At 35.3% G+C, this 24,528-nt stretch overlaps 1 protein-coding gene across 1 annotated transcript in view; it reads right to left on the minus strand.

Moving 5' to 3' along the window:
• Nucleotides 1-24,528, minus strand: part of LOC107581790 (voltage-dependent calcium channel subunit alpha-2/delta-3-like) — a 39,832-nt gene that overhangs the window by 4,310 nt on the left and 10,994 nt on the right. The window contains exons 8-32 of the mRNA XM_016267442.1: nucleotides 24,063-24,176; nucleotides 21,976-22,054; nucleotides 19,041-19,174; nucleotides 18,465-18,482; nucleotides 11,919-11,990; nucleotides 11,253-11,333; nucleotides 11,043-11,117; nucleotides 8,214-8,297; nucleotides 7,937-8,008; nucleotides 7,726-7,787; nucleotides 7,556-7,623; nucleotides 6,752-6,797; nucleotides 6,546-6,643; nucleotides 6,072-6,165; nucleotides 5,362-5,457; nucleotides 5,118-5,239; nucleotides 3,588-3,665; nucleotides 3,400-3,461; nucleotides 3,082-3,126; nucleotides 2,683-2,745; nucleotides 2,468-2,538; nucleotides 1,429-1,504; nucleotides 1,302-1,342; nucleotides 1,155-1,210; nucleotides 711-825 (exon numbers count right to left, since the gene is read on the minus strand). Coding sequence (XP_016122928.1) covers nucleotides 711-825; nucleotides 1,155-1,210; nucleotides 1,302-1,342; nucleotides 1,429-1,504; nucleotides 2,468-2,538; nucleotides 2,683-2,745; nucleotides 3,082-3,126; nucleotides 3,400-3,461; nucleotides 3,588-3,665; nucleotides 5,118-5,239; nucleotides 5,362-5,457; nucleotides 6,072-6,165; nucleotides 6,546-6,643; nucleotides 6,752-6,797; nucleotides 7,556-7,623; nucleotides 7,726-7,787; nucleotides 7,937-8,008; nucleotides 8,214-8,297; nucleotides 11,043-11,117; nucleotides 11,253-11,333; nucleotides 11,919-11,990; nucleotides 18,465-18,482; nucleotides 19,041-19,174; nucleotides 21,976-22,054; nucleotides 24,063-24,176 — 1,922 coding nt within the window. The remainder of the gene's footprint in view (nucleotides 1-710; nucleotides 826-1,154; nucleotides 1,211-1,301; nucleotides 1,343-1,428; nucleotides 1,505-2,467; nucleotides 2,539-2,682; nucleotides 2,746-3,081; nucleotides 3,127-3,399; nucleotides 3,462-3,587; nucleotides 3,666-5,117; nucleotides 5,240-5,361; nucleotides 5,458-6,071; nucleotides 6,166-6,545; nucleotides 6,644-6,751; nucleotides 6,798-7,555; nucleotides 7,624-7,725; nucleotides 7,788-7,936; nucleotides 8,009-8,213; nucleotides 8,298-11,042; nucleotides 11,118-11,252; nucleotides 11,334-11,918; nucleotides 11,991-18,464; nucleotides 18,483-19,040; nucleotides 19,175-21,975; nucleotides 22,055-24,062; nucleotides 24,177-24,528) is intronic.

Genomic DNA, 24,528 nt, shown 5'->3' on the forward strand with positions numbered 1-24,528 from the left:
GTGGAACAATTATTATTGTCTACATGACATTTAGCAACATAGCACTTGTCAGAAATAAAGATGTAAGAGACAGAGAAGTGCAGCTATGTTAAATGTTGTCAGATAATGCTATGTTTACTCTCTCAGATGCATGTATGCTGCAGGCACTGAGAGCAAAATAACCACATAGGCTAAAACAGCTTTGCGCAGAAGGGTGTCAGTTAAATGCGACATGGGTTTGGCTTTCATATAGTTCTATCTGGATGATTTTTAATTAGAAGTGTGAGGGTGGCTGTCGTATGTCTAAATTGAAGGCCTTTCGGTTGTATATTAAATATTTTTACTTTCTGTTCTCTACTTTACATTAAATAAATGAGACAGTGAAAAATATGAATAATTGGCATAACACTTCATACAAGACTGGAACTTACAAATCTATAACTAATATAGTAACTTATGTTTCAAATGTTATAAATGAAGGTAATATAAATTTATTCCAGTATAAATTATTTGAAATCACATAATGTAAAATATATTGCCACGTGTTTTTTCATGACACTTCAAGTGCATTTTCATGCTAGTATGGCAACCCACAAGTGCATTAGTGTTGCAGCAGAATCTTTTAAAAGTAATTTGTGTTTTAAAACACAAATTTCCACCAATTTGTACTTCTTTCTGCTGTGTGTTATAAACAAGCATGCACACATATAGACATAAACAGATGTTCTCACCGTATACAGCCACCACAGTCAATGTTCCCTGTGGTCTCTTTGATGGTGCGCTCAGAGACGAAAGCTGGGTATTCAGTGTCACACGGCACCATCATTGTCCTCTGAGCTCTCTGGGCTACACACATGAACACTAAATTCAGCTACTATATGCAAAAAAATCACTGTACAACTAAAATAGTATATAATTATTCATATATATTAAAATTTTTGTTTGCATTATGGTCATGATAGCCAACATGACAGTACAGTGTTTTGCTATGTGTGATTCATGTGTCATCACCTTAGAGTTTAATTGAGATTTATATGCTTTTTTAGTCCTTTATTAGATGAAAATCTAATATATATTATATATCATATGGAAGAAATTAAAAATGATGTCTCACAGGAGCATGTAACCCCATTAACATGTTTCTAAAAGAGTTCCTGTCATCTATGGACTGATACCTTTGACTGTCGAGTCACAGTTCCACCAGCTGTACAGGTTAAACTCCAGCAGAAATCTGTGAAAAAGACACATTCCCACTCAGCAACACAGACTGAAAATCCCAAACTGACAATAATGATTATAAGGAAAAAGGCTTTTTATCTCACATGACAAGTTCTGTCAAGAGACATTTCACAGTGGTGAAGGGCTGAAAGGAAGAGCAGAGCGTGTCAGTGAAATAGAATCCCGAGGCACTGAAGTCAAACACTACAGCACAGATGATAGCGTACTCACATCCAGCAGAGTGTGTGCGCTGTCACTGCTACCTGCGTACTCTTTACAGAGAGCCTGATAGTCATACAAATTAATCCTAGCAGAAACAAAAGCAGAAACAGATTCACTAATAAACACAACCATGGGTTAATGTCTTATTTAACCCCAGGTTAAAGCTACTTTTAACCCTGGGTTAAGAAACATTTCATACATTTTAAAAATTAATTTAGCACCACTTTCGAGCCTGCTTTAGGAGTCATATTTCAGTGCATGTGGTGCTAGAACGAAAAATAACACTTTACAATAAGGCTACATTTGTTAACCACATTAACTAACAATGAAAAATAATTCTAAAGCATTTATTAATCTTAGTTATTGAGGTTTAATTTCAACATTTACTACCACATTATTAAAATCAAAAGTTTATAATATTTAATAGAACTGTGCTAACATGAACAAAAAATTTACAGTTGTATTTTTTAGCTAACATTAACAAAGATTAATAACAACTGCAACAAATGTATAGCTCATAGTTAATGTTAATGAATTAGCCAAAGTTAACTGATATACACTTAGTATAAAGTTTGACCATAATTTCAGAACAGACAACAAATTACAAGCTAAACAATGCAGGTCTCATTAAATATTCATGAGGTACAACATCAGAGAATCTTTTAAGCTCTTTAAGCTTTATATATATATATATATATATATTAAATATAACAATTTAGAGAGTTTTATGCTTAAAAACTATTTGCCTATAGGGCAAAGTAAATCAGGATAATAATTTAGGATGTATTCTCTGAAAACAACTGGACGAATTTGGATACAATGTATCTTGTTTTAACAGTTAAAACGACAAAAAAAACATAATTAATATTAATATTTATATTTATATTAAGCCATATCCAGTCAGTTTTAGTAACATCATAAATATGCAAAATAGAGCTTTTACATTGGGTTTACAGAATGTACAATGTAAAATCTAAAAACTTGACAATGTAGGTTAATTAATTTAACGTTAATCTATTTGTGTGTGTGTGTGTGTGTTCTCTCTCACTTTTTAAATGAGCCCATCAGAAGCAGTTTGTTCATGACGACTCCCTCCACTTCTCCAAAAAAGAGGTTTGTCTGTGCCAAACACATTATGTAAAGTTATAGTTATAGTCATCATAGAAATGCATCCATTTAATTTAATTTCATATTGACACTGGATGGATTTATGTATTTATCTTTGTGTACAACTCTTGTGCTATAATTCTCTGTATGTCATACCTGAGAAGTGTCTTCAGAGACCAGGATGAAGCCATTGTTGTCTATGAGATAACATTTAATGTCCTAATGGGACCAGAAACATAGAATATTCATTTAAATATATGATTCAACAAGCTTTGATCTGTTGTGATCTTCTTAAATCACTACAAACTTCAAGTAAGACATTAAAATTATATGCATTTTATAGCTTTTTATACCAAAGCCATTAATAAAAGACACAGAATTTAAAATGAGAAACGCTACGAGGCATATGTCATAAAAGAAGTGCAGACTGATCTAGCAAGCCTGTCATGTCCCAGAAATGTCCATTGTATAATGAGCATGTGGTGAATACAGGCCATTTTATGAGCTCCATCACTGAAAATATGGCCAAAGGGAGAGAAAGAGAGACACATTTACCTCATTATCACAGCTGATGGTACATTTCCCATCCAGAGCATTGCACTGTGTGGACACATGCAGAGGTAAAAACATGAAGCAAATGTGTACATTAATGACATTTCTATATAGATCCTTGCTTATAAAGAGTTAGATTATTTTCAAACAACATCTATGATAATATAGCATGGTCTCCTATACATTTTTGCTCATAAAATATGTCAAACAGAGCTGTTATGCAGCAGGTAATCATACACAATTCAACACATCAGTCATAGAAGGTCTGGTTTGATAAATAGATATATTTATATTATCATGAGCATATATTTCTGTGCTTACTTGTCGACTGGCCGTCCAAAATTTTCTCTGAAAGAATTCCAGCTTCATTTGAATTCCCACAGCTTTGAGTGTCATAAAACACATTTAATAAAATGACGTTTAGTTGTGTTTGGAAACATTTGTACATTTGAAAAACTATTTGAAATTCATAATACATTCATTTTGCTTTGAAATTAAAAGACAAGTACCTGCCACTATAGGAGACTTCCTGTCATCGAGTAGTTGGATAGCAGTGCTCGCCAAAACCACACTTTTATTTTCTCCCCCTTAAATGAAATATCAAAAATGAACACAAATGCCCTCTTAAGAGTACTTACAACAACATCATCAATGAACATGAGAACTGGAATATTCAATGATCCGCTAAAACTGCTGGTCTCAGTCTCTCCTGAGGGGAAAAACAATGCTAAATACAAATGATAAAATGTAATTAAGCATCTAATTGTGCAAAATTAAGAAACCAAAATAAAAAGACCATTTAGAAAGAGATGCAAAAATAGTATGCATATCTATTATTGTTGACGTCAAAGGTTGCATGTAAAATAAAAATGTACTATTAAGTAGAAATGTATCTGTCACATGGTACAAAGTGGTTAAATTAGACAGATGACCTCCCTAATCATGAATAAAACTACAGAAGATAAAAGAAAATATGACACAGGCTGAATAAAATGCTATTTCTCTTCAAATAAAATGTAAAACATTTTTAATGTTCATACAATAAAATAAAATCTGTTGGATGTCTGCAAAGCCATTTCTCTAAATGGCAAGTCATAACCACCAGGGGGCGACATTTATTTACATAAATATTTATAAGCATAAATCTATTAAGAGGGACTCCTTCGTTTGCATATTCAGATCAAAAGCGGCATTGATTGAAACAAACACTCAGTTACATGATGAAACAGATCTCATTTCTAGCAGTACAGGCAGATGAGGGAGAGTGTTTGATCAGAGAGGAGTTCAGCGCTGTCTGTGTGATAAGGAGCCCAAGAGCTGTTGAGTGGGATGTAATGATCCTGATCTGTCACACACACACACACACACACACACACATAGCGTGAACGTAAAAGTAGGGCACATTAATTACAGGCGAAGGAAAGAGAGATAAGCAGACAGTCTGCGTGAGGAAAGCAGTACAGTGCAGCTAGAGTAACAAACCACACAGAAGTATGCTATAAAGCTGTAATTTGGAAGATCCACCTGAAATATGAGTCAAATGACCATCTATGCAAAGCTAATCATCTGTGTGATATGCTAAAGATGTGTGGTGGAGCAATAGGGGAGTATTAGTGACCACATTTTTTTGATGTTCATTGCAGATTAATGTTGATAACCATTCATTTGAACAATCTCTAAACCACAAGTAGTAAACTTCAATGCATGGTAATTGCAAGTAACCAAAAAAATCGTATATATAATTAAATGTACATACATTTACATACTATATATTTACTATATAAATAATAATAAAAAATAATTATTTAGATATTATATAATCATTTAATTAGATTTTATTCAAAATATATTTAGGATTTAATCATAATGTATGTCATTTTAATTAATTTGTTTTCTTTGAAATGTAATCAAAATTAAATGATAACTTTATTAAAACCATTTTAATGTGCATTAACAGTTTTTTTCTACATGACATCATCCTTAAATTTTGAAGTATGTTGCATGAGATGGGTGTGTGTTTATGTGCTTGAACGTCATACCTGAACTGAAGGGAATGGAGTACACAAAAGTGCCGGGCACCTGCTCTGCGGCTCTTTTATACCACAGAGGAAAGTGATCTGCATTAAAGACGCCCTCCTTGTCTTCAGCAGTGAGGAAATCTCTGCAAACACATGCAGCCGTGGAGGATACTTTACTCCATCGTTCATCATTTACACTTAGAGGCCTTTTATTGGCTAGTGTAATGAGATGAGAATCTGTCATTGGCCGGTCATTTGGACTCACTGATTGGTCAGCTGCTCGGGAACCACAAACAGGTTAGTTCTGGAAAGACCAGTACGAGTGCCGAGAAAAGCGATCTCAACCCCTTTATCAGAGTTCCTAATGATAAAAGCAAACAAAAACAGTTTTAGGCAAGATTCTGTATGTGGCAAGATGGTGTATGAATGGTCTCACAGTTGTCCTAACCAGTCAACCAACAAAATTGACTAAAAACTAGCTGCAAAAACAGCCTGTATAGATTTAAAAGGGAAATGAAAATTCTGTAATTAATTACTCACCGTCATGTCGTTCCAAACCCGTAAGACCTTCTTTCATTTTTGGAACACATGAAGATATTTTTGATGAAATCTGAGAGCTTTCTGACCCTGCATATTCAGCAATGCAACTACCACGTTCAAGGCCCAGAAAGGTAGTAAGGACATCATTAAAATAGCCTGTGGTAGTTGTGTTGCTGTTTATGGAGGGTCAGAAAGCTCTAGGATTTCATCAAAAATAAATATCTTAATTTGTGTTCCGAAGATGAATGAAAGTCTTACGGGTTTGGAACAACATGAGGGTGAGTAATTAATGACAGAATTTTCATTTTTGGGTGAACTATCCCTTTAAGAGACAGACAGAAGGTGGAAAATAGTTATCTAAGACTAAATTTATTAAACTAAGATGCTTCTTAAAGCTAATTTAGTAAATACGACCAAGTAAATGCCCAAACTCACTCAGACTTATTAAGGGCCAGTCCAGTCCAGTACGCTTCTAAGGGAGCCGTTACTACAGCGTCAAACAAAACCTGCTGAATCAGCTCTCTGTCACCTACAACACACACGAGAGGACATTTACACACTCCATTATACTCATCGGACACAGGCTTTCATGGGGACAGTTTTTAAACGACTGAGGTAATTTTGTAAGTAAGATTTAAGATAGATGAAGGACAATGTGGCAAAACTTTGCAGGAGCAACTGCTACTGTACTGTATACTGCAGTATGAAATTGAGCTCATTTAATTGAAAACTGATTGAGCTGAAAAGAAAAATCGTTTGAGAGGTGGAACAACTTGTTATTTTGATGAAAGATTATGAAGACAAACATTTCTCCTTAGAATAATGTGCACTGATGAATCGATTATAATAAGACCAGAAACATGTATTAAGAAAGCAAACATGGTCAAATTTATTTGAAATGCTGCTCACATTTGAGATGTGGTTTACGGCTGGTCATGAAGAGTTTGATGGCCTGAACTTGAGTCAGGTGACGATGCTCATGGTGCTCATCTGTGTTACAGTATGTCCTGAAATAACAGAAAATGGCACAATATATTACTTGTGTGATTAATAAAACTAACAGAACATGTTATAGGCTTCTGTAGCCTATGTTGAGTATAAATAGAGGTCTTTACCATTCATCAGCAAGGGCAACATCGGGTTGTTCCAGATCATGTAGACCTAAAAAACAAGCGTAGATAAGAGTTTAGAGAGAATTTCTACATGCTTTCTGTTTATACTGTTTATAATTCGCAAGTAGTATGCAAGTAAAAGGCTTTTTAGCCCAACTGTAAAAACGTTCACCTTCAGGCTGTGTTACACATATCTTTTTGCTATGAAATATTTAATTATTTTATAAAGTAAATGTAAGAACAACTTTTATATAAGCAACTGTTTGGGCATAATTAAGAATAATTATGTTTTTTTCGTCTTTGAGTAGGCCTATGAGTCTGAACTTTTTATATATATATATATTTTGTCTAAAGGTCAGTAAACTATTAATTTTTTTAAGACATTTTTGACTATTTATTTAATATGTCAGGCTTCAGAGGGATTTATATTAAGGGAATAATTTCAGCAATATAAATAGCCCAATAAATTCTGAAATGTTTTAAATGTTCATAAACAAAAAATATGTAAAGGGCCACTGAAAAAAAAATGATGTGGGTTACATATAAATATTTCAAATTCCCACATAGAAAAATGAAAAAAAAAAGAATGTATAACAATGATGAAACATAAAAAATAACTTCTAAACTCCAAAATGCCAGACCTTTTATAGGATTGCTAACTTGTGAAATATTCACAAGTAATGAAAACAACAAAATATATGTGATTTACAGCTACAAGACGAGAATATATTCAAGCATTTGAACCATAAAAATTAACTCTCTTTGGCATTGGTTTTCATAAGTCTTGCTAGTAAAGTAAATGTTCACCGGCTTCTAGTGAAACATTTCCCTTGAAGAAGTATTTCCCATGTCCTCGAGAGAGCGCCACACCAACACTACAAAACATATAAAAAAATATAATTTCAAAAGTCAGCCACATACTTTCAATCAACGTTTGTTCAAATGTAAAATATTTACATACACGAGACATCACCTACCTAAATGGAGTTCCTTTAATATCAGTATAGTAATAATCATTGTGCATCGTCAAGACACGTTTCTGGTGGGGAACAAATTTAAAGATAAAAGATTATGAAGTTAAGCTGTCCAGTGAGGTGTATTTTTGATACTTTGCTATTATTCTAATAGATTTATGATACTAATATCCCATATTATTCTGGTTCTTGCATGCAAAGATAAAATCATTACCCCTTTGTCCACTGTTCTTTTTACTTCCATGGAGAAAGTGCCAGTTCGTCTGTTCACCATTGCTGTGCGTAACTACAAATAAACACATTTATGAAGCAGCACTTATTCACTTTAATACTATATTGCAACACTTCTAAAACACTTTATGCAAGTATGTGAACCTAATGCATAACAGGACTGGGAACCTGCAAAGCATTTGCATCTGCATACTTGCATAAAGTATGTTTCTGGTCTAAATGTACAGCAGTGAGTGCACTCATTAAAAACTGGTCCATACAACATCCTCTGTGTCCTCCCATTCCACCTCGGACAGGTCCACGCTGCTGTAACTGGGTTTCTTCCTCTTCTGGCCATCCTGGTACTGCAGGAAGAGACACAAAGAGGACAGGAAATGCTTTAGAAGACGGCAGTGCATTTACAGTTAGGAACTGGGATCATACGGGTAACACAATGGAGACAGAAACATACAGTACATGGTGATAGAGGCCATTAGTCACTCCTGCTCCTTGGGTTTCCAATTAGCACTGCACCTTTATGGTGTCTAATCAGATGATGAGGCGTGTTAAAGGTGCTGTAAACAATTTCCTCAGTTTCACCGTTTTGCTAACTTTCTCCAAAACGATCTAAGCAATCCCAAACGTAGAGTATGACTGACAGGGACAAAGCAATTCTGATTGATTGGTTTTCTGATAGGCTTAAATGCGTGGACCGTTTCCCTGACTCTTATTTACTGTTTACACAATCTAGTGCTGTCACTGAGACAGGTTTGATTTCTGAGGACAGCTATTTTACTGGTATCTGTCAGTAGTTGGGACATTTTATGTGTTGTATTCCAAAAAGTTGCTTACAGCACCTTTACATAAGAGAAACATCTAATGTGTGCAGCGCTGAGGGACTCCAGGAGCAGGATAGACAAACTGTGGAAATGAGTTTTGTTTGCACACTATCAGAGCAGCCAGTATTCGGCTTATGGGGATCTGTGTCAGAATAATCTGTCTAATCTTTTTTGCTCAGATTGGCTTTGGAACTTTAGTCAGTCAGTGGCTCTGTTCCAATCCCTAATGAGTTGTCTTGCCATCTGCTATCTACACAGGCAGCATTCTAAACAAAATAACCTCATAAGTTACTGAATTCAAACACTTCAATTCAGAATTCAAACACTATGTAGATAGCAACTCAACATTAATGGTTACTCACATGTGCCATGCAAATAGTGTTCTTCATGTGGAGCACACGAGAAGCCACTGAAAAGCAACTTATTATATTTCAATTACTTGCCAAGGCAACATTTCTAATTTTCTTTCTTTTTTAAAAAAAAGTTTTTCACCTAATAATTTTATTGAATTTTATTTGTTTATTCAATGGGAATGGTGCACTGTAATGAAATATGCAAGGGTTTGTGACCATATATATACATATAATATACATATATACATATATATACATACAAACACTTCAATTCAGAATTCAAACACTATGTAGATAGCAACTCAACATTAACGGTTACTCACATGTGCCATGCAAATAGTGTTCTTCATGTGGAGCACACGAGAAGCCACTGAAAAGCAACTTATTATATTTCAATTACTTGCCAAGGCAACATTTCTAATTTTCTTTTTTTTTTTTTAAAAAGTTTTTCACCTAATAATTGTATTGAATTTTATTTGTTTATTCAATGGGAATGGTGCACTGTAATGAAATATGCAAGGGTTTGTGACCATATATATACATATAATATACATATATAAATACATATAATTATACTTTAGATGATTCAAAACTATAACAAACTGCCAGTGTTATTTTAGTTTCAGTTATAGAAATTATAATTATTTAGCTTTATATTGCTTTTATTCTTATATTTTCAGTTTTCATTTTAATTTTAGGTTATAGTAATTTTATTATGTGCTTTGTCATTTTTATTTGTTTATTTATTTATTTTGAATTTTTTTATATATATATATATATATTTTTTAATTACTTGCCAAGGCGACATTCCTAATTTTCATTTTTTTTTTACTTTGAATTTTTTACCTAATATTGTTATTTTATTTTATTTTTTATTCATTTTAGTTTAGTTTAGTTTAGTTTAATTAATAAAAATATTTAAAATATTATAGTTAAAAATAACAAAATTGCAAAGAGCATAAATATTAGTTAAAATATTTCATTTTTTATTAGATTGACCTATTTTCTCATTTTATATACTTTTCAGTGAATAAAATATATACATTTATGTAAAAACTTCCCTTGTTGCAATGCATTCTGGGATATCCATGAAGGATACATACCACATACTCTATAATGTCCAATACTGTTAAAATCCAGCATAATGCTGCCTACTATTTGAAACAGCTTTCACATTATTTGTCTATAATGCCTAGAAAATTCGTCTAGACGTTCAGCTCACTAAGGTTTGGAACAGAGCCTAAAAATATCTCAAAAGTTGAATAAGAATGTTACTTTGTGTCACACTTGAATCCAGACAAGTTCAATGCTACTTCAATGCCACTAATAATACACATTTTAGCATATACCACATCCAATGACATTGTCCCTGTTGAGCAACACAGAGTCAGTGTGGTCTGTAAATACACACTCTTAACACACACTCAGAAGCCTTGACTGATGCACACCACCGCTACGCAAACACAAACTAAAACACAGCAGCACTGGAGCCACATTACGATGAGAACACCAACATGTTCACGACACACAGAGACGCACGCACACGCACACACACACACACACACGCAGTCACGCGTGGTGACTGAGAGCGGGGTGAGGGGTGTCCCTGTGAAGGGTAAGTTACCTCAGTGCTCTGATCAGCCCTGGCAGGCACATGAATGGGCTTTTATTCCTGCATGCAATATATCAGAGGAAAAGGGTTGGGATTACAAAAACTACATCTCCCATGATGCACTTCAGCGTCCCACCAGCGCTCTCACAAGCACACACTGCATGTGTGGGTAGATTTTACCTGAGCCAGCTTGTTGGGGTGTGGATGTAGGTGATTGTATCATATTTTAGCTCTATTTTAGGCGGTGTTTGAAATCATAATCCTAATATAAGGCTGGAAATGGGCCCAAATGGTATCAGTCCTTACCAGGGGCCTCAGGTCGGGATGTGTCAGGATATATCCATTATTGGTAATGGCAAACGCATATCCATGTATTCCTAGCTGGAGAAAAGAAGATAAGATTTAAAAAATGATAGCATTAATACACTCCTGCCCGCTTTAAGATACAGAGTGTAAAATCGAACAGATTAAAATTGATTTTGAAATCCTGGCTATTTATTGGTGGTAACAGCCTACCTTGTGTTTCGGGATGGTTTTCATTAACTCCTGAATGGGGATGTCAGTGCCTACGACACCTAGCAGGATGCCTTGGTTTTTCTGTGGAGGGACACTTGCTGTGAAATCACGCTATTTTCACACATATGCGTATTCATACATAAAGTGTGCACATTCATTTTTGGATAGACACTGGTACAAATAAGGCCTCTCTCATCTTTTTAAGTGGGAGAACTTGCACAATTGGTGGCTAACTAAATACTTTTTTCCCCACTGTACATTAATACTGATAGTCGTATTTACTTAATATTAATTATTAATACTATCAACATCAAAATTCAAATGTGTATTAATATTGATATTAATAACATTAATATTGTTATTATAGTTTTATATGAAAATTTTGTAAAATATACTATTATAGTTCCACATGGAAACTTAGTAGAATGCACATTTTAGAATATACATTAATATTGATAGTTATTCATTAAGATTAATTATTAATAATATCAAAATGTAAAATAGAAACTAGTATTAATATTGACATTAATATGAATATTGTTTTTATAGTTTCATACGGAAACCTAAATATATACGTTTTAGAATATACTTTAATACTAGTACTGTATGTATGTGTTTAGTTCTGACACACACACACACACACACACACACACACACACTCCTCACCGTTTCTTTCTTGGTGCTAAACACAGGCATGGCGACTGTGGTCATCGGGTTTGGGCCTTTATTCTCTCCAAGCTGCTGACAGATCAACAGAAAACTTTCAGATTTAAATTTACATGAACATCTGAGAAAAACACATACAATAAAGACTTTGGATGGATATTAATCGCCAGGGCCGGTTCATACGCTCACATTGTGTTGTCCTACTGGCCTTCAGATCAAGGAAGTTGCTGCGACATGAAATATTCAAACCAACGTTTTGATTAATGGCCGTGCGAGGTGTAGACAAGTGAAGGGTGATCTGGTGAAGATGGTTCATCTCTGTAGCTGAACCGTAAGCTCAGCTGCGGGCACGATGAGGGCTGACATGATTTAACGCATGAGCTCGCTGAAACTAGGTCTGCTATTCCCTCACCTCACCCTTATGTGTGTGTGTCCATTGTGCATGTTTTACAGTAGCCCTTGAGAGGATTCGTGAATGCAGTTGTTTGTGTTTGTAAAAGAGGAAAACAGAGAGAAAACAAAAAGAAATGTTGTAAAAAATACCATTTCAGTAAATAATTACCAAACCAGAACAATTCTCTTAAAATATTAATGAGATAGTTAACACAAAAATTCAAATTCTGTCATCATTTACTCACCCTCATGTCATTCCAAACCTGTGAGACTTATTTATTTATTTGTTTGTTTGTTTATTGCTTGTTTATTTCTAGGGGAACAATAAAATACAATAAAAAACAGCATTAAAGTATTATAAAATTGGTCCACATGGCTTGTGTGCTATATTAAAAGTCTGAAAAGACTGAAATTTGAATACATTTTTTTGCTGGAAAATCTTCTCTGTTGTTGTTTTCGAATCCCATTTCTGTTCATGTACATTCATATATGGCACATCAAAACATGTCCTTTTGGGTTTGTTATCAATGACACAAAATGTCAATCTTTGGGTTGTGTGTCTTATGACTAATCAAATTGTTGGCATCAAACCTGGTGTGACGTGTTTTGATGTACCATATTTAAATGTCATATGAATGTAAATGAGCTACAAAGATTGAAAGAAGTGTCTTCTGCTCACCAAGACTGCATATATTTGATCAAAAAATACAGTACAAACAGCAATTTTGTGAAATATTATTACAATTTATAATAACTGCTTTCTATTTTAATATATTTTAAAATGAAATTTATTCCTGTGATCAAAGCTGAATTTTCAGCATCATTACTCCAGTCTTCAGTGTCACATGATCCTTCAGAAATCATTATGATATGCTGATTTGATTCTGAAGAACCTTTCTTATTATTATCAATGTTGAAAATAGTTTTACTGCTTATTTTAATGAATTATTTAATGAATAGAAAGTTTAAAGTACAACATTGAATTAGAAATCTTTGTCTATACATATTTATGGAGTTGGAACAAAATCAGAAAATGAATGCTTACAGATTCTTTTGGAGTGAACAATTTCATTATTTTGGTGAAGTATCCCTTTAAATCTTGTTTTCAGTGTGTAACATTAAGTATCACTGGCTGTGTTCCACTGTCAGAAACAGGGATTTAAAGTCTCTCTTATTCTGTCTCACATTTGAGAGCTCAAAAAAACCAACAACCTCAGTTTGAGTTTGGTCCAACATTTGTTCAGTCTGGTTGGCTTCGTGCAGAACACTAGAGGTGTATCCTGCAGGAGCCAAATTGAAATCTGTGAATTAACCTTGTGCTTCCCCGTTCCTCTCCTTCCCCCTCTTCCCTTCTCTTTCTCCCAGTCTCTGCCTCTTTCACCCCCTCTGCTCCAATGTCAGTTTTATTACGGCTTTAGGATATAAAAGCCAATGATCCACAAAATGATGAATGGGGTGTCTCAGTGGCCAAGATACAGCAACACACACACTCCGGAGAACAATTCCCAACACCCTACGCCTATGCCCGTGTGTGTGTGTGAGAGAGAGAGAGAGAGAGAGAGGAGGGTGTCAAAGACGTCGGGTGGGTGCGAACACTTGCATTTGTGTGTGTGTGTGTATGAATTGCTCTTATCAGAAATGGAATGGCACAGCGGTCGGTGCTGGAGTTCTCGACATACCCAGCAGAGTGAAGCCAAACCCTATCTCTGACCACATCTCGCCCTCTCTGGCTTTTATCTATCGCGCTCTCTGCCTGCTTTCTGCGCTTCCCTGTAGCACTACAAAAATTCAAATTCTGTCATCATTTACTCACCCTCATGTCATTCCAAACCTGTGAGACTTATTTATTTATTTGTTTGTTTGTTTATTGCTTGTTTATTTCTAGGGGAACAATAAAATACAATAAAAAACAGCATTAAAGTATTATAAAATTGGTCCACATGGCTTGTGTGCTATATTAAAAGTCTGAAAAGACTGAAATTTGAATACATTTTTTTGCTGGAAAATCTTCTCTGTTGTTGTTTTCGAATCCCATTTCTGTTCATGTACATTCATATATGGCACATCAAAACATGTCCTTTTGGGTTTGTTATCAATGACACAAAATGTCAATCTTTGGGTTGTGTGTCTTATGACTAATCAAATTGTTGGTATCAAACCTGGTGTGACGTGTTTTGATGTACCATATTTAAATGTCATATGAATGTAAATGAGCTACATCACAAGAAAAAAGATTGAAAGAAGTGTCTTTTGCTCACCAAGACTGCATATATTTGATCAAAAAATACAGTACAAACAGCAATTTTGTGAAATATTATTACAATTTATAATAACTGCTTTCTATTTTAATATATTTTAAAATGAAATTTATTCCTGTGATCAAAGCTGAATTTTCAGCATCATTACTCCAGTCTTCAGTGTCACATGATCCTTCGGAAATCATTATGATATGCTGATTTGATTCTGAAGAACCTTTCTTATTATTATCAATGTTGAAAATAGTTTTACTGCTTATTTTAATGAATTATTTAATGAATAGAAAGTTTAAAGTACAACATTGAATTAGAAATCTTTGTCTATACATATTTATGGAGTTGGAACAAAATCAGAAAATGAATGCTTACAGATTCTTTTGGAGTGAACAATTTCATTATTTTGGTGAAGTATCCCTTTAAATCTTGTTTTCAGTGTGTAACATTAAGTATCACTGGCTGTGTTCCACTGTCAGAAACAGGGATTTAAAGTCTCTCTTATTCTGTCTCACATTTGAGAGCTCAAAAAAACCAACAACCTCAGTTTGAGTTTGGTCCAACATTTGTTCAGTCTGGTTGGCTTCGTGCAGAACACTAGAGGTGTATCCTGCAGGAGCCAAATTGAAATCTGTGAATTAACCTTGTGCTTCCCCGTTCCTCTCCTTCCCCCTCTTCCCTTCTCTTTCTCCCAGTCTCTGCCTCTTTCACCCCCTCTGCTCCAATGTCAGTTTTATTACGGCTTTAGGATATAAAAGCCAATGATCCACAAAATGATGAATGGGGTGTCTCAGTGGCCAAGATACAGCAACACACACACTCCGGAGAACAATTCCCAACACCCTACGCCTATGCCCGTGTGTGTGTGTGAGAGAGAGAGAGAGAGAGAGAGGAGGGTGTCAAAGACGTCGGGTGGGTGCGAACACTTGCATTTGTGTGTGTGTGTGTATGAATTGCTCTTATCAGAAATGGAATGGCACAGCGGTCGGTGCTGGAGTTCTCGACATACCCAGCAGAGTGAAGCCAAACCCTATCTCTGACCACATCTCGCCCTCTCTGGCTTTTATCTATCGCGCTCTCTGCCTGCTTTCTGCGCTTCCCTGTAGCACTTTGCACCATATCCACGTTCAAGAACTAATAAAACGTTTCAGATTCCAGAAACGGAATGCTGAAAGCAAATTACAATGAGATTTATTCCTGTGATCAAAGCTGAATTTTCAGCATCATTACTCCAGTCTTCAGTGTCACATGATCCTTCGGAAATCATTATGATATGCTGATTTGATTCTGAAGAACCTTTCTTATTATTATCAATGTTGAAAATAGTTTTACTGCTTATTTTAATGAATAGAAAGTTTAAAGTACAACATTGAATTAGAAATCTTTGTCTATACATATTTATGGAGTTGGAACAAAATCAGAAAATGAATGCTTACAGATTCTTTCGGAGTGAACAATTTCATTATTTTGGTGAAGTATCCCTTTAAATCTTGTTTTCAGTGTGTAACATTAAGTATCACTGGCTGTGTTCCACTGTCAGAAAGAGGGATTTAAAGTCTCTCTTATTCTGTCTCACATTTGAGAGCTCAAAAAAACCAACAACCTCAGTTTGAGTTTGGTCCAACATTTGTTCAGTCTGGTTGGCTTCGTGCAGAACACTAGAGGTGTATCCTGCAGGAGCCAAATTGAAATCTGTGAATTAACCTTGTGCTTCCCCGTTCCTCTCCTTCCCCCTCTTCCCTTCTCTTTCTCCCAGTCTCTGCCTCTTTCACCCCCTCTGCTCCAATGTCAGTTTTATTACGGCTTTAGGATATAAAAGCCAATGATCCACAAAATGATGAATGGGGTGTCTCAGTGGCCAAGATACAGCAACACACACACTCCGGAGAACAATTCCCAACACCCTACGCCTATGCCCGTGTGTGTGTGTGAGAGAGAGAGAGAGAGAGAGAGGAGGGTGTCAAAGACGTCGGGTGGGTGCGAACACTTGCATTTGTGTGTGTGTGTGTATGAATTGCTCTTATCAGAAATGGAATGGCACAGCGGTCGGTGCTGGAGTTCTCGACATACCCAGCAGAGTGAAGCCAAACCCTATCTCTGACCACATCTCGCCCTCTCTGGCTTTTATCTATCGCGCTCTCTGCCTGCTTTCTGCGCTTCCCTGTAGCACTTTGCACCATATCCACGTTCAAGAACTAATAAAACGTTTCAGATTCCAGAAACGGAATGCTGAAAGCAAATTACAATGAGGAAATGCTGCAAGACACCAGTGACAGAATGGACACAAACAGGCTCTGTTCCAAAACCTAGTCAGCTGCCTTGCTGACTACCGTCTACATAGGAAGCATTCTAACTAGTTAGATTTAGAACATTCGGTGTCATATGTCATACAAGTAGTGCTAAAAGTGCAAGTAAACCTCCAATAAGCATAAATATACAACAATCATTGGGTAAAATAATCACATTTTAATCACAGAATTTACACACTATTTTAGTTATATTTTTCAGTAGTGAAAAAATTAACTATATACATACAATCTACAATTTATACACTCAGAAGAAAGGTACAAAGCTGTCACTCTCTGCACCACATCCACGTTCAAGTACTAATAAAACGTTTCAGATTCCAGAAACGGAATGCTGAAAGCAAATTACAATGAGGAAATGCTGCAAGACACCAGTGACAGAATGGACACAAACAGGCTCTATTCCAAAACCTAGTCAGCTGCCTTGCTGACTACCGTCTACATAGGAAGCATTCTAACTAGTTAGATTTAGAACATTCGGTGTCATATGTCATACAAGTAGTGCTAAAAGTGCAAGTAAACCTCCAATAAGCATAAATATACAACAATCATTGGGTAAAATAATCACATTTTAATCACAGAATTTACACACTATTTTAGTTATATTTTTCAGTTGTGAAAAAATTAACTATATACATACAATCTACAATTTATACACACAGGTACAAAGCTGTCACGGAGTCGGTACTCTTTCAAAACTAATAAAATTTAATATTTTTGTACTAATATTGATTACGATTGATTATGAAAATTATGATTTTGTAATGTTTTTGAAATAAGTATCTTATGCTGTAAAAACAGTAATATTGTGTGAAATAGTATTACAATTTAATGTATCTGTTTTCTATTTTAATATATATTAAAATGTAATTTATTCCTGTGATGCAAAGCAGAAATTTCAGCATCATTACTCTATTACTCTACTCATTACAAATTATTATTATTATCAATGTTAAAGAACAGTTTTAATAGAATACTTTGATGAATAGAAAGTTCACAAGAACATTTTTTAGTTAATTTTAATCACTGAAAGTGAACTTGTTGAATAAAAGATTTTTTATTTTTTTTGCATACAACAGAAATCTTTGGAATGGTAGTGTATTATGATTTCCATAAAAATATTAAGCAAGACAAAAAAATAAACCGCTGATAATAATAAGAAATGTTTCTTGAGCAGCAAATTAGCATATTAAAATGAAAATTTAGCTCTGCATCACAGGAATAAATTACATTTTAAACTATATTAAAGCAGTTGCTTTAAATGGTAATAATATTGACACCTTTAAGGTACTAATATGCACCTTTTAGGGGTAAATAAGGCAAAAAGCTGTACCTTATAAAAGAGTACTGCCCCAGTGACAACTTTTGTACCTATTTTTCTTAAAGTCTGCCTACAATCTGTTTTTTCTCCCTTTAAACTTGTTGCAGTGCATTCTGGGACTGCCTGGTTCACTACGTGCTGCCATCGAAATTTGGCTGTTATTAGCTATCTTAGGAGGAACAGCCTTCATGCTGTGTGCGCCCTAAAAATGCTACCTCCATAGGCAGCTCGCTAGGTTTGGGAACAGAGCCACAGAGACACCGGTTACGACTGTTACCTTGTGCGCCTGTGCGAGCTATAGGGACACAGGGAGAAAAATAATATGTGTCATTGACATGTGTTCACGTCTACACACATACAAGAGACACACTGCACGGTGTGTGACCTGATCTGCTTCTCGTAGTGCTCACTGAATGGAAGAGTGTCTTGATGAGATCTTCAGGGAGTTAACGGAGCTACTAATGAGGACTGAGTTGCATTTTATGAAGGTGAATAAATGTAGAAAACACATAGACTTAGTAGAGAAAATACTTTGGATGTTTTAGACAAACCCATAGCAAACCCTTTACAAAAATGTACCATAGTGGCATTGATTTCTGCTAAAATACCATAGTTACTACAGTAGTTGTTGGTACCGTAAATAAATAATAAAATAATATTACAGTGCAAGAAGTTTCTTTTCTGTTATTTTGTTTATTTATTTTTGATAACTGTGGTGATTTATAACTAAAAGTGTGGTATCTTATTAAACTAACATTCGTATTTTTGCAGAAACTATGGTTCACATTGTACGTTTCTGTGAAGGGATACGGATGCTGTACACACGCAACATGATGTGATTATTTATACTTACTGCGCTGTCCACATAGGCTTCAGTCCACACTGTGTCGTGTTCATGGTCGATAACTTTAGGTCTGCTCATCACGTGCAAATACCGCATCACGTTCTCCTGAACGTCAGCCAGCGTGGAGATCTGACTAAAGTAACCTGAACAACACAGCAACATTGCAGATTAACCTTATATATATACAGTGCCGTGAAAAGGTTTTTGCCCCCTTCCTGTTTTTTATTTTTTTTGCATATCTGTCACACTTAAAAGATTCAGGTCATCAAACAAATTTTTATATTACACAAAGATAATGCAAGTAAATACAAAATGCAGTTTTTAAATGATGATTTCATTTATGAAACGAAAAAAGCTGTCCAAACCTACCTGGCCCTACGTGAAAAAGTATTTGCCCCCTCCTGTTAAATCATGAAAGAACTGTGATTAACCACATTATTTTAGAAAGCGGAGTTAAATTTCACTAGCCACACCCAGGCCTGATTACTGCCAGACCTGTTGAATCAAGAAATCACTTAAATGGAACCTGTCTGACAAAGTGAAGCATGCAACACATCATGCCGCGATCTAAAGAAATTCAAGAACAGATGAGAAACAAAATAGTTGACATGTATCAGTCTGAGGTTATAAAGGGTTATGAAGCCATTTCTAAATCTTTGGGACTCCAGTAAACCACAGTCAGAGCCATTATCCACAAATGGAGAAAACTTGGAACAATGGTGAACCTTCCCAGGAGTGGCCGGCCTAGTAAAATTACTCCAAGAGCACAACGACGACTCATCCAAGAGGTCATAAAATAACCCAGAACAACATCTAAAGAACTGCAGGCCTCACTTGCCTCAATTAAGGTCAGTGTTCATGATTCAACAATAAGAAAGAGACTGGGTAAAAATGGCATCCATGGGAGAGTTCCAAGGCAAAAGCCACTGCTGACCAAAAAGAACACAAAGGCACAACTCACAGTTGCCAAAAAATATCTTGATTATCCCCAAGACTTTTGGGCAAATATTCTGTGGACTGATGAGACAAAAGTTGAAGTTTTTGGAAGGTGTGTGTCCCGTTACATCTGGCGTAAAACCAACACAGTATTTCATAAAAAGAACATCATACCAACAGTCAAACATGGTGGTGGTAGTGTGATGGTCTGGGGCTGCTTTGCAGCTTCATGACCTGGACGATTTGCCATAATTGATGGAACCATGAATTCTGCACTCTATTAGAAAATCCTGAAGGAGAATGTCCGGCCATCAGTTTGTGACCTCAAGCTCAAGCGCACTTGGGTTATGCAGCAGGACAATGATCCCAAACACACCAGCAAGTCCACCTCTGAATGGCTCAAGAAAAACAAAATTAAGGTTTTGGAGTGGCCAAGTCAAAGTCCAGACTTAAATCAGATTGAGATGCTGTGGCATTTCCTTAAACAGTCCATAAATGCTCGAAAACCCTCCAATGTGGCTGAATTAAAACAATTCTGCAAAGAAGAGTGGGCCAAAATTCCTCCCCAGCGATGTGAAAGACTCATTGCCAGTTATCACAAAAGCTTGATTGCAGTTGTTGCTGCAAAGGGTGGCACAGCCAATTATTAGATTTAGGGGGCAATTACTTTTTCACGTAGTGCCAGGCTAGATTGGACAGCTTTTTTCCCTTAATAAATGAAATCATTTTTTTCAAAACTGCATTTTGTATTTGCGCGGGTTATCTTTGTGTAATATTAAAATTTGTTTAATGATCTGAATTATTCAAGTGTGACAAATATGCAAAAAAACAAACAAAAACAAAAAACAAGAAGGGGGCAAAAACTTTTTCGAGCACTGTATATATATATATATGCAAAATACATTTTGGTAACAATTTTTATGAAACCTGCAATACCTTCTTTTAAATGTATTTATAATACATATTATGATCCTATCATTATCATTATAATATATAAGACATTTGCATTGTTACAATAATTTTTTCTTTCACACAAACGTTGCTCTTTTTGAAGAATCCTGAAAATTCCACAAACATATTAAGCAACACAACTGTTTTCAGCATTGATAATATTAAGAAATGTACAAATCAGCATAATAGACTGATTTCTGTTGGGCCATGTGACAAAACAGTAAAAATGTTCAAATATATTTAAACAGAAAAGTTATTTTAAATTGTACTAATATTTCACAATATTACAGTTTTTACAGCTAACTATACAAATAAAAGCAGCTTTGGTGAGGTTTATGATCAAAAACATCAAAAAAAATTTGAACGGTAATATACAGTATATTCTCATGTATATTTTGACTAAATGCATTTTAGTAACACTTTGCATAAAGTCTGTAAATATACTGTATTTTTACAGATTTACTTACTGCGACATTCTTTTAAAAGGTATTCATAATGCTTTAAATGAGATATTATAGTCTTTCTTTTTGTATTCATAGTTCATGGTTATTGACTTTAAATGATTAAAATTATAAAGACAATATACTGGTTGATTATCAGACGCATTTTCCATCCATTTGGCAGTGTTGAAAATGTGTATGTACTACTGCAGAGGCTCCAGGTGCAGAGCTAGAAACTCTCAGCATGGTGTGTGTGTGCGCGTTCCTCATCCCGCAGCTAGTCATCCGTGGCGTGGGCACATGGGAGTGATCTATGCTGTGCAGCCACGGGAGCCTGGCTGACAGGAAGAGTGATTTAGGCTCAGTTGACCCTTGACCTCTGCATGTCAGCTCTGCGAGTTGAGCCAGTTTCTGTCACACTCCCATCAAGCACTCAACACTCGCGTGGTTTCCTCCAGCCTTCACACCAATAAACCCACAACGCTGGGTTTAGCTTCCGTGACCAGCAAAACCCAGCCAGGATAATTAATTAACTAATTAGCAAATATTTTAATGGAATATAAATCAAATTCAGTTTGTCATTTGGAAGATCATCCCCCCCCCCAAAAATCACAAACCTTTATTGGCACACGCCATCCATTTTAGGTTATCAGCGAATGCAGATTCACGGCCAATCAAGTAGGGGAATATACGAACCTATGGAGAAAAAGAAAAAAGTGTCTTTTAACTCTTACAATGAAACTCTTTTACACATAAGTAGCTTTTATCTTGGCTTGCTACAGTTTCAAATATGTTGAATTCGTACACACAAATATTAATGCAATAATGTTGGTCTGTTACTTTTCATTCCTCTGTTTCTCTCTGGTTCTCCATGCTGAAAACACACATGCAGCAGATCTCTGAATTTAAACCAAATAATCTGCTTGTTTCCCACAATGCAATTTCCCAACGTCAGGGTAAATCCTGATTACTTGATTACTCATTGGAAAACAACTGCCGTGGCACATTTACTTAATTACACAACTGGTGTAACAAACCAGCTAGGAAAATTGTTCACCATATGTTTTAAGATTCAGTTTTAGATATCTACCAGAGACTCTGCATGAGTACTCAGAGTGACAGCTATGATCAATCAGGAAAACATGGCAGTTCAGTGGTTTTACATATTTTCTTTTCTTTTCTTTCTTTTTTAAAAAATTCAAATTAGTTTAGACTGTTTAAAAATACAGGGCCCTAAATCCAGTGTAGTTTTAGTATTATTTATATACTATTAATGTTTTTATTAATATTTTGAATTAGCTTTTATTTTTATATTTTTTTGTTTCAGTTTTAGTAATTGTCTTGTGTGATTTTGTCATTTTATTCGTTTTTATATTTCTGTATAGCTTTAATTTATTTTTTGTTCAGTTTTTTTTTGTAATTTTAGCGCTTAAACTTATTTCAGTTTTTTAAATTAAGTTTTTCATCTACTATTTATATTTTATTTTATTTCAGCTTTATGTCAATTAGTAAAAATGATTTTAATCGTTTTAGTTTACAGTAACAACCCTGCTTACAACATGTATTACGTTAAAGGCAATGTCAAGTGAGAAATGCATCTAAACAATGTAAAACTTAATTTTGTAGTTTCTTTGTCAAGTTAAAAACACTATTAAATGCATGTGTCAAGATGCTCTTGCTGGGGAAGAAAAGAATACAATTTAACAACCAACGATATGAGTACAGAGAACAAAACATATTTTTATTAATAGATGCTTAATAGATCTTGTCCAAAATGTACATCCTTGAATGTTTATACATTTTATTTATTAATTGGTGCACATGAAGGTGGTCTCAAGACTGTAACCATTCCTCTCCATGTTTCTTCTCTGCGCACTCATTCATTTTTTTCTCTCTCTCCCTTCCTCTTTTTCATTCTCCATCCCTCCATTTCTCAGTACATTGCTCCTGTCTCCCATGTATAAATGGTTTTTGATTCCAACCAATACTGAGCGGTTACACCGCAGTGGGCCAGTGACAATTCACACACACACACACACACACACACACACACACACACACACACACACACTCCTTCTGCAGGCTGTAAAATGCATTTCTCCCCCCGCCGATTAGGACATGAGACTCAGACTTACACACACGACCAATACAGGGCAGAAATGTTCTCTTAACATGTTCACCTGAATCCCGAATGCTTTATGAACATGTCTGGTAGCGCAAACTGCACCGTAGTTGGCAAACACTGGTTCACAGGGTCAATCGGGTGATTGATTCAGCACCGCCAAGGGCAGATACACGAGCAAACCCTCCAAATCAGTTTATTCAACACTTTCCCCCATGTTTGAAGAGTGTGTCAAATAAGCTGGTGCTGTCAGCAATTCAATATACATTAACACACTTTTTCAGACAACCACCGCAGGAGCCAAACACAATTCTTCAAAATGTCAAAACGCTCTCAAAAGGGAATTTTACACTTGTGCTGAGGTGAAAAAAAAGCAATCATAACTAAATCCATAAAGTAAGAGAAAACACGCTGCACTTAGGCAGGAAACGAACCAATATATTTCAAAGAAATAATGCTGCAGTTTATAATGTATCTCAAGTAAGATTTAATGATACATATTTATGATTTTGATGCTTTTAAACTGAAAATGTGGTTGTTATGTGCAGAAAACCTCCTTTTTGATAATTTTCCTAATCTTACCTTGCGCTCAGGCCAGTTATATTTGGCGAAAACATCATCGTGCATTTCAGTGCCTCCATCTGTTATCAGCATGATCGCCTGACTACATGAACTTCCTCGGCCGGTCTGATTAATCTGCACAGTGAGAGGGAATGATAAGGAGACATGAGAGAGAGAGACTTTTCATTATGAGAATGAGAATTCAGCTCGACAGAATAAGCTTAAACTATCAGCCTTAGAGAGATTCACTAACACATAAAGCTAAAACTTAACAACAGAATCAAACAGGAAATTGTCTTCAAAATGGTTTCTGCATTTACATTACCAGTCTGTGAAAAGAGATATATCCGATACTGTGTTTATGCTGTATGATACATCCTGAATGCTGATTGGTCAATGTCAAGAGTGACTAGCTAAAGTATTGTAGCAATGCCCCAAAATTAACTACTGTACTTTTTTCAGTATCAGTAGCTTAAAATTGGACACA

This window comes from Sinocyclocheilus grahami, unplaced genomic scaffold, assembly GCF_001515645.1.
Source record: "Sinocyclocheilus grahami isolate Dianchi unplaced genomic scaffold, SAMN03320097.WGS_v1.1 scaffold3.1, whole genome shotgun sequence".
NCBI classification, from domain to species: domain Eukaryota; kingdom Metazoa; phylum Chordata; class Actinopteri; order Cypriniformes; family Cyprinidae; genus Sinocyclocheilus; species Sinocyclocheilus grahami.